At 47.0% G+C, this 14,344-nt stretch overlaps 1 protein-coding gene across 2 annotated transcripts in view; it reads left to right on the top strand.

The window, feature by feature from the left end:
- Nucleotides 1–14,344, top strand: part of ABHD6 (abhydrolase domain containing 6, acylglycerol lipase) — a 55,098-nt gene that overhangs the window by 38,692 nt on the left and 2,062 nt on the right. For both annotated transcript variants that reach the window (XM_059390037.1, XM_059390038.1), the window contains exons 7-9: nt 2,193–2,350; nt 5,509–5,563; nt 5,745–5,845. In XM_059390037.1, coding sequence (XP_059246020.1) covers nt 2,193–2,350; nt 5,509–5,563; nt 5,745–5,845 — 314 coding nt within the window. The remainder of the gene's footprint in view (nt 1–2,192; nt 2,351–5,508; nt 5,564–5,744; nt 5,846–14,344) is intronic.

Below are 14,344 nucleotides of genomic sequence, written 5' to 3' on the forward strand. Positions count from 1 at the left end.
CTCTCTGCCTGCCTCTCTGCCTACTTGTGTTCTCTGTCAAATAAATAAATAAAATATTTAAAAAAATAATAATAATAAAGTAAAATAAAATCTTTTAGTCACCAAAATCGCTTTCACGTCTGTTGAGGATGTTGAAATTGAAACTCCCAAAGCGGAGTGCCTGAATGGCTCAGTGGGTTAAAGTCTCTGCCTTCGGCTCAGGTCATGATCCCAGGATCCTGGGATTGAACCCTGAATTGGGCTCCCTGCTCAGCAGGGAGCCTGCTTCCCCCCGCCCCCCCCCCCCGCCAACCCTGCCTGCCTCTCTGCCTACTTGTGATCTCTGTTAAATAAATAAAATATTAAAAACAAAACAAAACCTCCCGAAGCATTTTCTTTTCTCCTTTCTCTAAGCTCTGTGTCTGAATTCATTTGGTCTTTTAGTTATAAAGTTTAAGAATCAGAGAAACGGCTCCTATAGAAGTTATTAGGAAGGTCAAATCTAACTGGCTTTTTTGAATGTATGTTTATTTCCTCAGAGTTGAGTTTCACACCTACGTTTTAATGGGAAATTTAAAATTAAGATTATTGGGGGGCAGCTGGGTGGCTCAGTCAGTTAAGCATCTGACTCTTGATTTCGGCTTAGATCATGATCTCAGGGTCTTGAGATTGAGCCCCGCATCTGGGTCTGCACTGAGTGTGGAGCCTTCTTAAGATTCTCTCCTTCTCCCCCCACCCCTCCTCCCCACTTATGCACTTGATTAATTAATTGATTAAAAATAAATTAAGATTGCATGTGGAAAGATAAGCTTTTTTACTTTGAAAGAGTTTTAAATTTATAGAAATGTTGCAAAGATAATACAGAGAGTCCCATAGACCCTTCACCCAGCTTCCCCCATTGTTAATGGCGCACCTTAGCCCAGTAAATTTGTCACAGCTAAGAGACCAACACTGGTACAGCACTATTAACTGAACTCTAGGCTCTGTTTGGATTTCATCCGTTTTTCCACTAATGTGCTTTTTCTGTTCCAGGCGCCAATCCAGGATACCACATGACATTTAATCTAGGATTATTTTTAAAGTGAAAGGAAATAGATCATGTAATCTGCACCATGGCATCACAAAAGCCACATGATGCTTGTGCTCGCTTTAAAGGAACTGCTGAATGTAGGAGGTTTATAAAGTGTGGGTTTCTACAGCACAGTATTGAAGTCACTGCTTGCGTTATGAAATGTATCTCGTCAGCTAAGTGAAACACCTAGACTTTTGCTCAGTATTGGAAGTGAAAATGAGTTTTGCCCTCCCATGCACATCAGCTCGTGTGAATTCTCTCGTGTCTTGTTCCAGGGAGATAGGAAACAATAGCCAGCCTTAAAGGTGTTTGGTCTCAATGAGCGCCTAATGCTGTCTGGAGAAAGAGTGGCTGTGCACAGGGAAGCTGCGGCACCATCATGGGGGACAGCTAACAGGGGTCTCTTCCTCCCTCTCATTTATGTATTAACCCCAAAAAAGATATTGCTAAGTGGCTCCAGGCCCAGGGAAGGAGGCGTTGGTCACTCCAGTCCTGTGTTCTCTTCCCATAATGTACTTTATCAGCTCTCCTCTTCGTGAAGGGGCTTGGGCAAGTTGTCTTCTAGACTGATCTTTTTCTCTTTCTTTTTTTAAAAAAGATCTTATTCATTTGAGAGAGAGAGTGAGAGAGAGCATGAGAGGGGAGAAGGTCAGAGGGAGAAGCAGACTTCCCGTGGAGCTGGGAGCCCGAAGCGGGATTTGATCTCGGGCCTCCGGGATCATGACCTGAGCCAAAGGCAGTCGCTTAACCAACTGAGCCACCCCGGCGCCCCTAAACTGATGCTTCTTAAATTCTATCATACACGTGCCTCTCCGGCAGCTTGTTCAAGTGCAGATTCAGATTCAAGAGACTTTGGAAGGGGTCTGGGATTCTGCATTTCCTACGGCTTCCACTGCTGCTGGTCCGTGGACCACAGTTTGAGTAACCAGTCCCTAAACCATCCTGAAGGAGTCTTTTTCTGTGTTTCTCAGAGTGGGATTTTGACTTTGAGCAAGGATGGCAATACCAATGAAAAAGAAATCTGGTGAAAAACACCTGAAATATGTTAGCCCTGGGCTGCTATTGTAAGTTTCCTATATAATAATAGGAGTTGGTAAGAAGGTAGCTACATTGCCAAGCTGTTTTGGTTTGAATCCCGCAGGCCTGCAGTACTCAACTGATAATCAGTTTGTGCAGCGGCTCAAAGAACTGCAGGACTCCGCCGCCATGGAGAAGATCCCCTTGATCCCATCCACCCCAGAAGAGATGAGTGAAATGCTCCAGCTCTGCTCCTATGTCCGCTTCAAGGTGCCCCAGCAGGTACCGTGCTCCAGCAGCAAGATGCCTGTCCTCTGCCAAAGGCTCGGGCGGCCAGCTGGCGCCCTTCCTCCAGCTGGAGGACCTTCCCTTTCGTAGTCCTCTATGTAGTCATTTGGTGGCCGTCTGTCCTGTGCCTGCGGCAGGTCAGGCATGGTGTTTGGGCACAGTGGTGAAGAAAGAATACCGAGCGGGGACCTGGGCAGACACAGGCCAGGGCAGGAGGCAGACGGCTAATGAGTAAACATATCCGTACACATGGTGATAAGTCCTGGGGAGGAGATGAAGATGGTATAGTGACTGAAAGCAGGGAGGCAGGGGAGAATTTGACAAGCCCCTCTGAGGAGCTACTGTGGGTGGAGGTGGGAAATACATAGTAAGTTCAAGGGAAGGAGGAGGCCAGGGGGTCTGGCTCTATCTAGAACGAGAGTAGGGGAGCAAGGGCTACAGTGGAGACTTGTTTCTTTTTCTTTTCTCTTCTTTGTTTTTTTTTTTTTTTTTTTTAGTTTCAGGACAGCTTTACACACCTAAGAATGCTAAGAATCCCAAAGAGCCTTTATTTGTAGGGGTTCTGACTATTGCTATTTACCGTATCAGAAAGTAAAACTCAGAAGAAGGTAAGACACAAGAGCATACAGGCCCTCATTCCATGAGCTACCAGCATCATGGCGCTGTCCCTTGACAGGTAGTCTCTGAGGAACAGTGCTTCTGAGAGCATGAAAGTGAAGCAGGCAAGTAACATGCAGCATTACAGAGGAACTAGCTTGAACTATAATCAATTTGTTCAGAATTCCTCATGAACCCCAGGAGCCTCTTGGAGAACCACTGGGCTAGATCACATAGCACCTTCCAGGTTTCGGGAAGGAGCCTGGAGTTCTCCTAAGAGGGACTGTGGGGGGCACAAACTGAAGCAGAGAACCAGTGGGGTGCTCCCGTGGCCTGGTGAGGACAGTGGTGTAGACGAGGGTGGGGGCAGTGGAGACTAGAGACCCGAGCTGCTCTGGGAGGGATGATAGGCAGGCCTTACTGGCAGATTGGCAGTGGGGGATGAGAGGCAGTGAGGACGCCCAGGTGACTTCGGTGCTTGAGTTGGATAAAGGCAGCAGTTTCTGAGTAGGGGAAGGAAAGAGGGAGGACAGGTGCTGGGGACAAGCTCAGGGCTCCAGTTTGGCCGTGGTCAGGTTGTCTGTGAGGCCTCCGGGTGCAGATGTCAAGCAGATGGTTGCATATGCAGACGCTGCTGAGGGACGTCTGGCCCGGAGCTGTGCGGTTAGAGCCATCAGCCAGGATGATGTGAAAGGTCACAGGCTGAATAAAGCCGGGAATCCAAGGAGGTGGTGTGGGAACCAAGAGACGAGAATGCGTGGCTAAATTTCATAACGGCAGCTAATCGCTTTCTAGTGTAGGAACTGGACTCTGCCTCGTGGTGGGGTGGAACCTCCTAGAAGTTGAGGGAGTTGGGCTCTATGCCGAAGGCCTGAACACGACTCAGTTAGTGGGTGTAGAAGCACCCAGAATCTGATTCTGTGGTACGTTCTAGCCCTGAAATCTTTTTAGGGAATCAGTGAGGTTGCACTGATTCCCTCCCAGCCATGCTCTCTGCCGAGAAGAGAGTGGCCAACCAGTGCTTTAGGAGATTCCATGTTTTAAGCTGTTGGGAATGTGAAAACACTGGGAGAAAGCAAGTGGCAGCTCTCGAAGTCTTCCCTCCTAGGAGACCAGGAGCACCCGAGCACTCTGTGTCATGTTACGTTTATCTGTTTACTTGCCTGTGTCTTCCACTCTGACCTCAGTCAGATCAAGGATTCTGTCCGCAGCCTTTTGCACACTGCTTGTATGAAATAGGTCCTCGGAACAAACTGGGGCGGAGGGGGGTGGTGGTCAGAGGGAGGGCGGATGCCCGGATGAGGCAGAGGTGGAGAATGGATGTGCCACGGAGCAGATGGACGCATGAATTGTTGCATGTACGTGCACAGGTGATTTCGGGATGCAGGAGAGATGAAGGGCTGAGTACTTGGTTGGATGGATGGGAGGATGCCTGGAGAGCGCAGGGGCGGAAGGTAGGTGGATTGGCGGATGCAGGATAGAGGGTGTATCAGTAGACGTGCATGTGTGATTCAGGGATAGAGGATGGCCGAATGGCTGGATGTCTGCATGAAGCAAGATGGAGGATGGTGGATGGGTAGGTACAAGGCAGGTGGGTGCATAGAGAGATACATGAACACGTGAGTCAGAGATGCAAGACGGGTGGCTGGGTGGGTAGAGCAGAAGTAGAGGATGCAAGATGGATATGTGTGTGGGTGCAGGATACAGAGTAGAGCAAACAGAATGGCTGATGCCAAGCGCAGTGTGTTGGACGACTTGCCATTGGTCTCACCTCCAGGATTTCACTTCCAGAATGGTCGCCTCCTAGTCATGCTCCAGAGGGTTGGTTCAGAGCAGTTCTGGCTGGATTTTTCCCCTTCAGTCAATGCACAGGACTCCTCAGCGTGCATGTGGGGAGCTCACACCATTCCCAGGTAGCTGAGAGGAGTGCCAGTGCTGAGGGGATCCTGCAGCAGGAGGAAGAGGAGGGCTGTGTTCCTTCTTCCCACAGCCAGTCTCTGGGTCAGGATCCTGGGTCCAGGAGATCACCCTGCCCACGCTGGTGCAACCTTCACCAGCCCTCCAAAAGGAAAGGAAAGATAACACTAAATAATAAACAAAGGACTGTGGAACCCATCCCAGAATTGTTTAAATAGTTAATCTCTATTGTTCAAGAGGCCCATCATCCCCAATAATTTGATTTTTTTTTAATAGACCTTGTTCTGCATGTGGATGTTCCTAAACAGTTCCTTGATATTATTTCCAACCTTCATTGTATCTTAGGCTAAGCAGAGAATATCTCAAGATAAAGCGGCTGTGAGCCCAGGTCAGATTTTTTACATGCTTTGGCTTCCCAGTATTACCCGGGTTCCTGCCTAATTACAAAGGAGAACCATCAGATGACCCTCACTTCCAATTACAGTGTTTACTCCGTGGTGGAAATTTGGAACCGTGGGCCCTAAAACCTTGACAGTGCCTTACGTTGCCGGACTTCATTTCCTTCACTGTCCCGGAGCCACGGGGGGCTTGAGGAAACACTATCTCTTGCCTTCTAACCATGGCTCCCTTCTCCGTAGATCCTGCAAGGCCTTGTTGATGTCCGTATTCCTCATAACAACTTCTACCGAAAGCGTAAGTAGCTGTGTTTAAGCTTGGCATTTGTGACCAGTGAAGCTTTATGGGCAGCTGGCTTCTATATTTTACATTCCTGAGACCTTGACCATTGTCTGGGGCTGTCCCCAAACTCAGTAGAGTCCAGATGCCTGCTGGCACAGCCCAGCGTGTACTCACTTTGTTTTCCTTTTCTGCAAAGTGTTTTTGGAAATCGTCAGTGAGAAGTCGAGATACTCCCTCCATCAGAACATGGACAAGATCAAGGTTCCAACACAGATCATTTGGGGGAAACAAGACCAGGTATGTAGCGAGTGTGTCCCTGGGGCACATGTCCCTGTAGCGTGTAGCGAGTGTGTCCCTGTGCCAGCTACACTGGCCTCTGAGAAAAAGCAAGAGGTGATTTATCAAGGGAGCCTCACTGGCTGGTTTCTGATACCAGGAGGACATAAAACACACCTGGGGCAGATGCTGGTGATTATAGAGGGCAGCATTCTCTTGAGCTGAGAGCAGTGGTGTTGATCTTTTAAAATGAAAGGAAATCAGGGTTTCTGGGTGGCTCAGTCGTTAAGCTGCTGTCTTCGGCTCAGGGCATAGTCCCAGGGTCCTGGGATCAAGTTCTGTATCAGGCTCCTTGTTTGGCAGGGAACCTGCTTCTCCCTCTCCCTCTGCCCTCCCCCCACCATGCTTGCTTTCTCTCTCTCTCTCTCTCTAATAAATAAATAAAAATCTTAAGGGCACTTGGGTGGCTCAGTCAGTTAGGCATCTGCCCTCGGCTCACATCATGATCTTGGAGTCCCGGAATCGAGTCCTGCATCAGGCTCCACGCTCAGCAGAGTCTGCTTCCTCCCTCCAACCCTTCCCCCTCTCATGCTCTTTCTCTCTCTCACTCTGTCTCTCACGAATAAATAAATAAAACCTTTTTAAAGTTTTTAAAATCTTAAAAAAATAAAGTAAATAAAATGAATGGCAATCTTAAATAATTTTTACAAACTACTTTAATCAAAGCCATGTAGTCTCAGAGTACAAAAAACTTTACAGAGGGACTCCTGGGGGTGCTCAGTCAGTTAAGCGTCAGCCTTCAGCTTAGGTCATGATCCCAGGGCCCTGGGATCCAGCCCCATCTTGGGGCTCCCTGCTCAGCAGGGAGCCGGCTTCTCTGCCCCTCCCCCTGCTCATGCTTGCTTTATCTGTTTCTCTCTTGCTCTCAAATAAAATCATTAAAAAAAAAAAACAACTTTAAAGAGTACAAAAAGGTGGGGCGCCTGGGTGGCTCAGTGGGTTGGGCCGCTGCCTTTGGCTGAGGTCGTGATCTCAGGGTCCTGGGATCGAGTCCCGCATTGGGCTCTGTGCTCAGCAGGGAGCCTGCTTTCTCCTCTCTCTCTCTCTCTCTCTGCCTGCCTCTCTGCCTGCTTATGATCTCTCTCTGTCGAATAAATTAATAAAATCTTAAAAAAAAAAAAAAGAGTACAAAAAGGTTTGTAATGAAAATTTGATCCCTTTTCCATCCTAGATCCCAGTTCCTTGAGGAAGCTCTTGCTGTCTTGTGAACATTTCTTCCATTTTTCTAAGGCAGGGATTGACGTGTTTTCTGTGAAGGGCAAGATAGCAAATATTTTTTACTTTATGGGTCCTACTATTTCTGTTGCAACTCCCAAGCTCTGCTGTTGTGCAAAAGTAGCCACGGACAATACACAAACAAGTGGCAACGCAGAGTGCCAGCAAACCTTCATTCCCGCCAACCGACAGTGGGCCATTGTCCACTCACTGCTGTGCTGAGCATACATGTTTCTGCAGAGATCCGTTGTATCTGTAAAGTTTTCAGACATGCATAGTGACACTGTTCACATTACTTCACATAGGTGTGAACTGATGTATCTTCGAAATAATTTCATACCAGCCCACACAGATTTACTCATTCTATTTATTTATTTATTTATTTATTTATTTATTTATTTAAAGATTTTATTTATTTGACAGAGAATGAGAGATCACAAGTAGGCAGAGAGGCAGGCAGAGAGAGAGGGGAGGAAGCAGACTCCCTGCAGAGCAGAGAGCCCGATGCGGAGCTCAATCCCAGGACCCTGGGATCATGACCTGAGCCAAAGGCAGAGGCTTTAACCCACTGAGCCACCCAGGTGCCCCCATTCTGTTTTTTTTTTTAATTTTTTTTTATTTTACTGACTTTTGTTAATATGTTTGGGTAAGTTTTTATATTCCTACACAAAAATGACATAACCAGTGGTTAAATCCTTTTTTTAAAGATTTTTAAAATTTTTTTCTTTTTTTCTTTTTTTTTTTTTAATTAGGCAAAGAGGGGAAGGGGCAGAGGGAGAGGGGGAGAGGGAATCTTCAGCAGGCTCCTCACCCAGCACAGAGCCTGATGTGGGGCTCACTCACAATCCTGAGATCATGACAGGAGCCGAAATCAAGAATCAGGTGCTAAACTGACTGAGCCACCCAGGTGCCCCAAGATTTTTTAAAATTTTAATTCCAGTTAGTTAACATTCGGTGTTATAAGAGCTCCAGGTGAACAATATAGTGACTCATCACTTCCATACCACAGTGCTCACATAAGAGTGCTCATCACAAGGGTCCTCCTTAATCCCCATCCCCAATTTTACCCCTCCCCCCACTTCCCCTCTGGTAACCATCAGTTCGTTTTCTACAGTTTAGAGTCTGTTTTTTGATTGTTTCTCTTTTATCCTTTGTTCATTTGTTTTATTTCTTAAATTCCACATATGAGTGAAATCATATGGTATCTGTCTTTTTTGACTGACTTTCTTCGCTTAGTATAATACTCTCTATCTAGCTCCATTCACATCATTGCAAAAGGCAAGATTTCATTCTTTCTTATGGCTGAGCAATATTGTATGTATCTACTACATCTTCTTTATCCATTCATCAATCAGTGGACACTTGGGCTGTTTCCACATCTTGGCTACTGTAAATAATGCTGCTGTAAACATATGGGTGCATGTATCCCTTAGAATTAGTGTTTGTTTTTTGTTTGTTTGTTTTTTAAATTTATTTATTTGACAGAGAAAGGCCACAAGTAGGCAGAGAGGCAGGCAGAGAAGGGGGGGAAGCAGGCTCCCCACTGAGCAGAGAGCCCGACATGGGGCTCGATCCCAGGACCCTGAGATCATGACCTGAGCTGAAGGCAGAGGCTTTCACCCACTGAGCCACCCAGGTGCCCCATCCCACTTTTAATATTTTATTTTAATATTTTATTTTGAAATAATTTAAAATCTATAGAAAAATAAGATGAGCACAGAGTATTCTTATATATACTTTCCCTAAATCAATCCATTTTAACTGCTTTATTGAGGTATGTATCATCTACCTACCATCAAATTCACCTAGCTGGGCACCCTGCCACAACCCAGTTGTAGAGCATTTCTGCCGCTCCCCAAAGTTCCCTCCTGCCCATTTCCAGTAAATCCCAGCCCCACACAACCACAGATCTGTCTTCTATTTCTACAGTTTCACCTTTTTTTGAACTTTCACAGAAATGCTTTCGTGTTATATAGGTCGTCGTTGGTATCTGGCTCTCTTCGCATGGGTGTTGTGTTCTTGAGGTTCTTTTGTGGAGCTGCCTGTCTCAGTAGTTTGTTTCCTCTATGGCTGAGTGTCATTCCATGGGATATGTCTACCGTGTTTTATTTATTACCAATTTTTAAACAGTTGCTCCATTGGCTTTATTAAACATTCTCATCTATCTATCTATCTGTCTATATTCGGGACCATTTGAAATAGGTTGCTTACATTGGGCCCTTTACCTCCAATACTTCAGGGTGTATTTACTGAGAGTAAAAATATTCTGTCACATAACCACAGTGTTTTGTTACATTCAGGACGTTTAATGCTGGTGCAATGTTTTTGTCTAATCTACTGCCCATATTCCAAATTCATGGGTGGGGCGCCTGCATGGCTCAGTCAGTTAAGCGTCTGCCTTTGGCTTAGGTCATGATCCCCCAAGGTCCTGGGATCGAGTCCTGCATCAGGCTCCTTGCTCAGCAGGATACCTGCTTCTCCCTCTGCCTCTGCCTGCCGCTCCCCCTACTTGTGTTCTCTCTCTCTCTCTGACAAATAAATAAATAAAATCTTTTTTAAAGAAAATGAAATAATACCTCTGTGAACTTCAGCATAGATGTGTGGTTGTGGAGTGTGAGACCATACCTGAAAGGTGAGTTCTCCAGTGTGGACTCCCTGGGTCAAAGAGTGGGTGCATTTTATTTTATTTTATTTTAGATTTAATTTATTCATTTGTCAGAGAGAGAGCAAGAGAGCACAAGCAAGGGGAGCAGAAGGCAGAGGAAGAAGCAGGCTCCCTGCTGAGCAGGAATCCCATTGCAGGATTTGATCCCAGGACCCAGAGATCATGACCTGAGCTGAAGGCAGATGCTTAACCAACTGAGTCACCCAGGCATCCTGAGCAGGTGCATTTTAAAATTGTAATAGGTTTTGGGGACATCTGGCTGGCCCAGTTGGTAGAGCATACAACTCTTGATCTCGGGGTCATGAGTTCAAGCCCTATGTTGAGTATAGAGCTCACTTAAAAAAATTTTTTTTCTTTAAATAATAAAATCTTAGATTTTTATTAGATAACTCTGTCTTATTTTGCTGGAACAGTCATAGCAAAGTACCACAAACTGGGTGGCCTAAACAACAGATATTGATCATCTTAGAGTTTTAGAGGTTAGAAGTCCAAGATCAAGTTGTCCGCAGTTTGGTTCCTCCTGGGGGCTGTCAGAGAATCTGTACCATGCCTCTTCCCAGCTTCTGGCAGTTTGCTGACAGTCTTCACGTTCCTTGGCTAATAGATGTGTCATGCTGCCGTCTGCCTCCATCTCCACGCAGCGTTCTCCCTGTGCGTGTGTGCCTCTGTGTTCAGATTTTCTTTCCTATGTTTAAATTTTTCTAAGGCTGGCAGTCATATCGGGTGAGAGGCCCACCTGCACCAGTATGACCTCATCTTAACTAATTACATTTGCAACAACTTTATTTCTAAATAAAGTCACCTTTGTATTGGAGGTTCAAACTTCAAAATGCGAATTTTAGAGGGGGGAAGACAAGCAATGAAAGACCCTCCAAAGAGAGACTGGTTTAGGGACGCCTGGGTGGCTCAGTTGGTTAAGCAGCTGCCTTCGGCTCAGGTCATGATCCCAGCGTCCTGGGATCGAGTCCCACATCGGGCTCCTTGCTCCACTGGGAGCCGGCTTCTCCCTCTGACTCTGCCTTCCACTCTGTATGCCTGTGCTCGCTCTCACTCGCTCTCTCTCTGACAAATAAATAAATAAAATCTTTAAAAAAAAAAAAAAAAAAAAGAGAGACTGGTTTATACCCCAGAAGTTCCTTTTTTGCTTGCAGCCGTTCTTTAGAAATCATATCTTACTCAGAGTTGTTGTTATTGTCGTTTTTCTTCTTCTTTTTAAGATTTTATTTATTTATTTGAGAGAGAGAGGGAGAACACAGAAGGAGAGGGAGAAGCAGATTCCCTGGTAAGCAGGGAGTCTGATGTGGGGCTCGATCCCAGAACCCTGGGATCGTGACCTGAGCCAAAGGCAGACACTTAACTGATGAGCCACCCAGGCACCCCAAAGTTCTTCTAAAGTTTAAAGCAAGAAGAGGGGCACCTGGGTGGCTCAGTCGGTTAAGCATCTGCCTTCAGCTCAGGCCATGATCCCAGGGTCCTGGGATGGAGCCCTGCATCACATCAGGCTCCCTGGTCAGTGAAGAGTCCGCTTCTCCCTCTCCATTTGCCATTTGCCTCCTCCCTCCGCTCATGCTGTCTCTCTCTCTTTCAAATAAATATATATATATTTTTTAAAGGTAAGAAGAGGCAATGAGAAATGGAGCCTTTATAAGGCCCATAATGATCCGTGGGGAGAAGCAGCCAGCACTGTGTCCCCAGGATGCCTAGGGAGGGACGGGTGACGGAGTCAGTGTACAGCTCTCCCAAACCAGCCAGGTACAGCCGAGGATGTAGGGTGCAGTGATGTGGACGTGGTGAGGAGGGAGGACTCTTTGCTCCCTTCTGCAGCAGCCAAGGGACTAAAAGGAGCTTTGTGTGCACCTGAGTAGAGAAGACACGGAGTAGGCCAGCAGGGGGTTATTCAGTCAGAAATCAAGTTAGAACAATGAAGGCCTTTCTTCAGTCTAAAAATCCCAAAGGTGATTTGGGGCTCGCAGGGACCAACACAGAGAGGCAAGGACTCATTGCCCTGCCCTGCAGAGACAATGCAGAAGCAAGATCTCTGGGCTTAGACTCTGAAAACTCTGGGTTCCAGCCCTGCCTTTGCCCTGTATCAGCCCATGACCTTGAGCAAACCACTCAGCTGCTCCAGATCCTGGGTTTCTCTTCTACTACTGAGGTGATATGAGGCTCACATGAAGCAACACACATGAGAGAGATCTTTCTCCAGTGATAAGAAAATACACATTACTGGGGCGCCTGGGTGGCTCAGTGGGTTAAGCCTCTGCCTTCGGCTCAGGTCATGATCTCAGGGTCCTGGGATCGAGCTCCACATCGGGCTCTCTGCTCCGTGGGGAGCCTGCTTCCTCTCTCTCTCTCTCTGCCTACTTTGATCTCTCTGTCAAATAAATAAATAAAATCTGTTTAAAAAATAAAAAGAAAATACATTACTTATTATTCATGTCCTTTGCCTCTGAGAGTAGGCCTCTGCCTGTGGTCCAGAATTTTTTGAGGACTCTGAAGTCCATTTTGTTCTGAAAAAAGAGCCTAACATTCCATGGACCTACTATAAATATGACCAGATCTTCTCTGTGTTCTGTGGACCATCCCCAGTGCAAAATCCAAATAGCAAAGCCTTTAGGGGCTCTTTATTTTATGCCCTTTTGCTTCCCAAGCATCTGGCTCTTTTCCTGTTCTGTTGTCAGCATTTGGGGTCACCAACCCATGCCCGCCAGGCTGAATTCAGCCTCCCTCTTCTTTGGACCCCAATAGGTCGGCCCCTGTGCTGTACAGCTGCAGGAGAGCTGTGTGCATTGTTGTCTATGTGAATCATGCCCACTGGTTTTGGGCAGTAGACAGCCTGCATAACTGAACCTGGCAGTCCTCCTTCCTAAGAGGATTTCTGCACAGCAGTTCAAGTATTCCCCCTCTGTGTTCAGTCCACCAGAGGACTTGTGGGAGGGCCTTGTGAAGATATACAAGGTCTGTTACTCTTTATGTCCCTTCATCCTGCCACCACAGTGCGTGGGATGCAGGAGACCCAGAGTATACCGTGAGTGAGTGAGCCAGCAAGTAAGGAAGTAAATAAACAACCTAGCAAAGGAACAGAGCCACCAGCTGACGGCCTATACATTTAAGTCAGCTAACAGATTTATACTGAGCACCTGGTATGTGCCTGGCACTGTGTTAGGCCCTGGGGTTACAGCTGACACCAAGACAGGATCCCTGAGCTCCAGCAACTCCTGATGTACCTGCCATTATAATGCCTGGCAGAATGAAACTAGCGTGAGGTAGGTCATATGAGTTCAGGGTCGGATCCTGTATTTATATTTTGTTCATGGCGGGTCTTTTTGCATTAATGTCTGTTTTCTTAAATACTGCATTAAAATAATCTTCATCTTAATTACCGAGTTTTTTGGCGGCTGCTTAAATTGTGTGCCCAAGGCAAGTGCCTCACTTCCCCCACCCTAGTCTTGGCCCTGGCCTGAAGTGGGATGGAGGAAAATTGTTTTGACTATCTTCATGAGCGTCTTGCGCAAGAAAGAGCTGATGTGGTTCCCATAGACGTGTGTACCGGTTGAGTGTCCATATAGCTATTTCCTGTATGTCTGAGTGACCATGGGGAGTCCTGGATTTGACCAGCCTGACAGTGTCAAAGCGAGAGGCTCATGTGGGCAGCTATAAGTTCCGACCTCTCTGTAGGATAGACCTTCAGTTGGGAGTTTCTACTTTTTCATGCCTTGACCCATTGATGCCACCTGCATTTCCTCTAGGGATCTTTCTGTCTCTCTTGTCTTTTTTTAAGATTTTATTTATTTATTTGACTGACAGACAGTGAGAGGGGGAACACAACCAAAGGGAGTGGGAGAGGGAGAAGCAGGCCTCCCCGCTGAACAGGGAGCCCAATGAAGGACTTGATCCCAGTACCCTGAGATCATGACCCGAGCCGAAGGCAGATGTTTAATGACTGAGCCACCCAGGCGCCCCTCCTCTGGAGATTTTTCTACAGACGCTGGGCTTTATTTCTGCGCAGTTGCCACAGCAGACTTCGCTCTGAGTGCAGGCCCCGGGGGAGGTGCCCCTCTCACTAAGCTCCCCATCAGCTGCTTCTGTTTGTGGCCCGGGGCTGCTTTGCTATGCTCCGTGCTCAGTGCCTTGGCAGAGACATGGTGTCCCTTTCCTCACCCCCCACTTCCTGGGTGGAAAATCTTGGTTTTCATGATCCAGGCTGACCAGAATGGAGCTTAAACACAGACAGCACTTGAGTTTGTTGGGGGGTCTTGCTTTTGCGTTGAGGATGAGGGGAGGGGTTCTCTTGTGCTGGATGAGTTGAAGGTGAACGCAGTGGCAAACGGGGAACAGATGCAAATCTGATGCTTCAGGAGGGTGTTGGGGAGAAAACCCGGTTGGGTGTCAACAGCAAGGTAACCCAGATGACAGTGAAATTAGTGCATTGTTAGGAAAGGGTCAGCCTGGAGAGTGGTTCCTGTCATATCAGAAGAGCATTCCCCCTTGGGGCACCTGGGTGGCTCAGTGGGTTAAGCCTCTGCTTTCGGCTCAGGTCATGATCCCAGGGTCCTGGGATGGAGCCCCACATCGGGCTC

Source organism: Mustela nigripes, chromosome 2, assembly GCF_022355385.1.
Source record: "Mustela nigripes isolate SB6536 chromosome 2, MUSNIG.SB6536, whole genome shotgun sequence".
Classification (NCBI taxonomy): Eukaryota; Metazoa; Chordata; class Mammalia; order Carnivora; family Mustelidae; genus Mustela; species Mustela nigripes.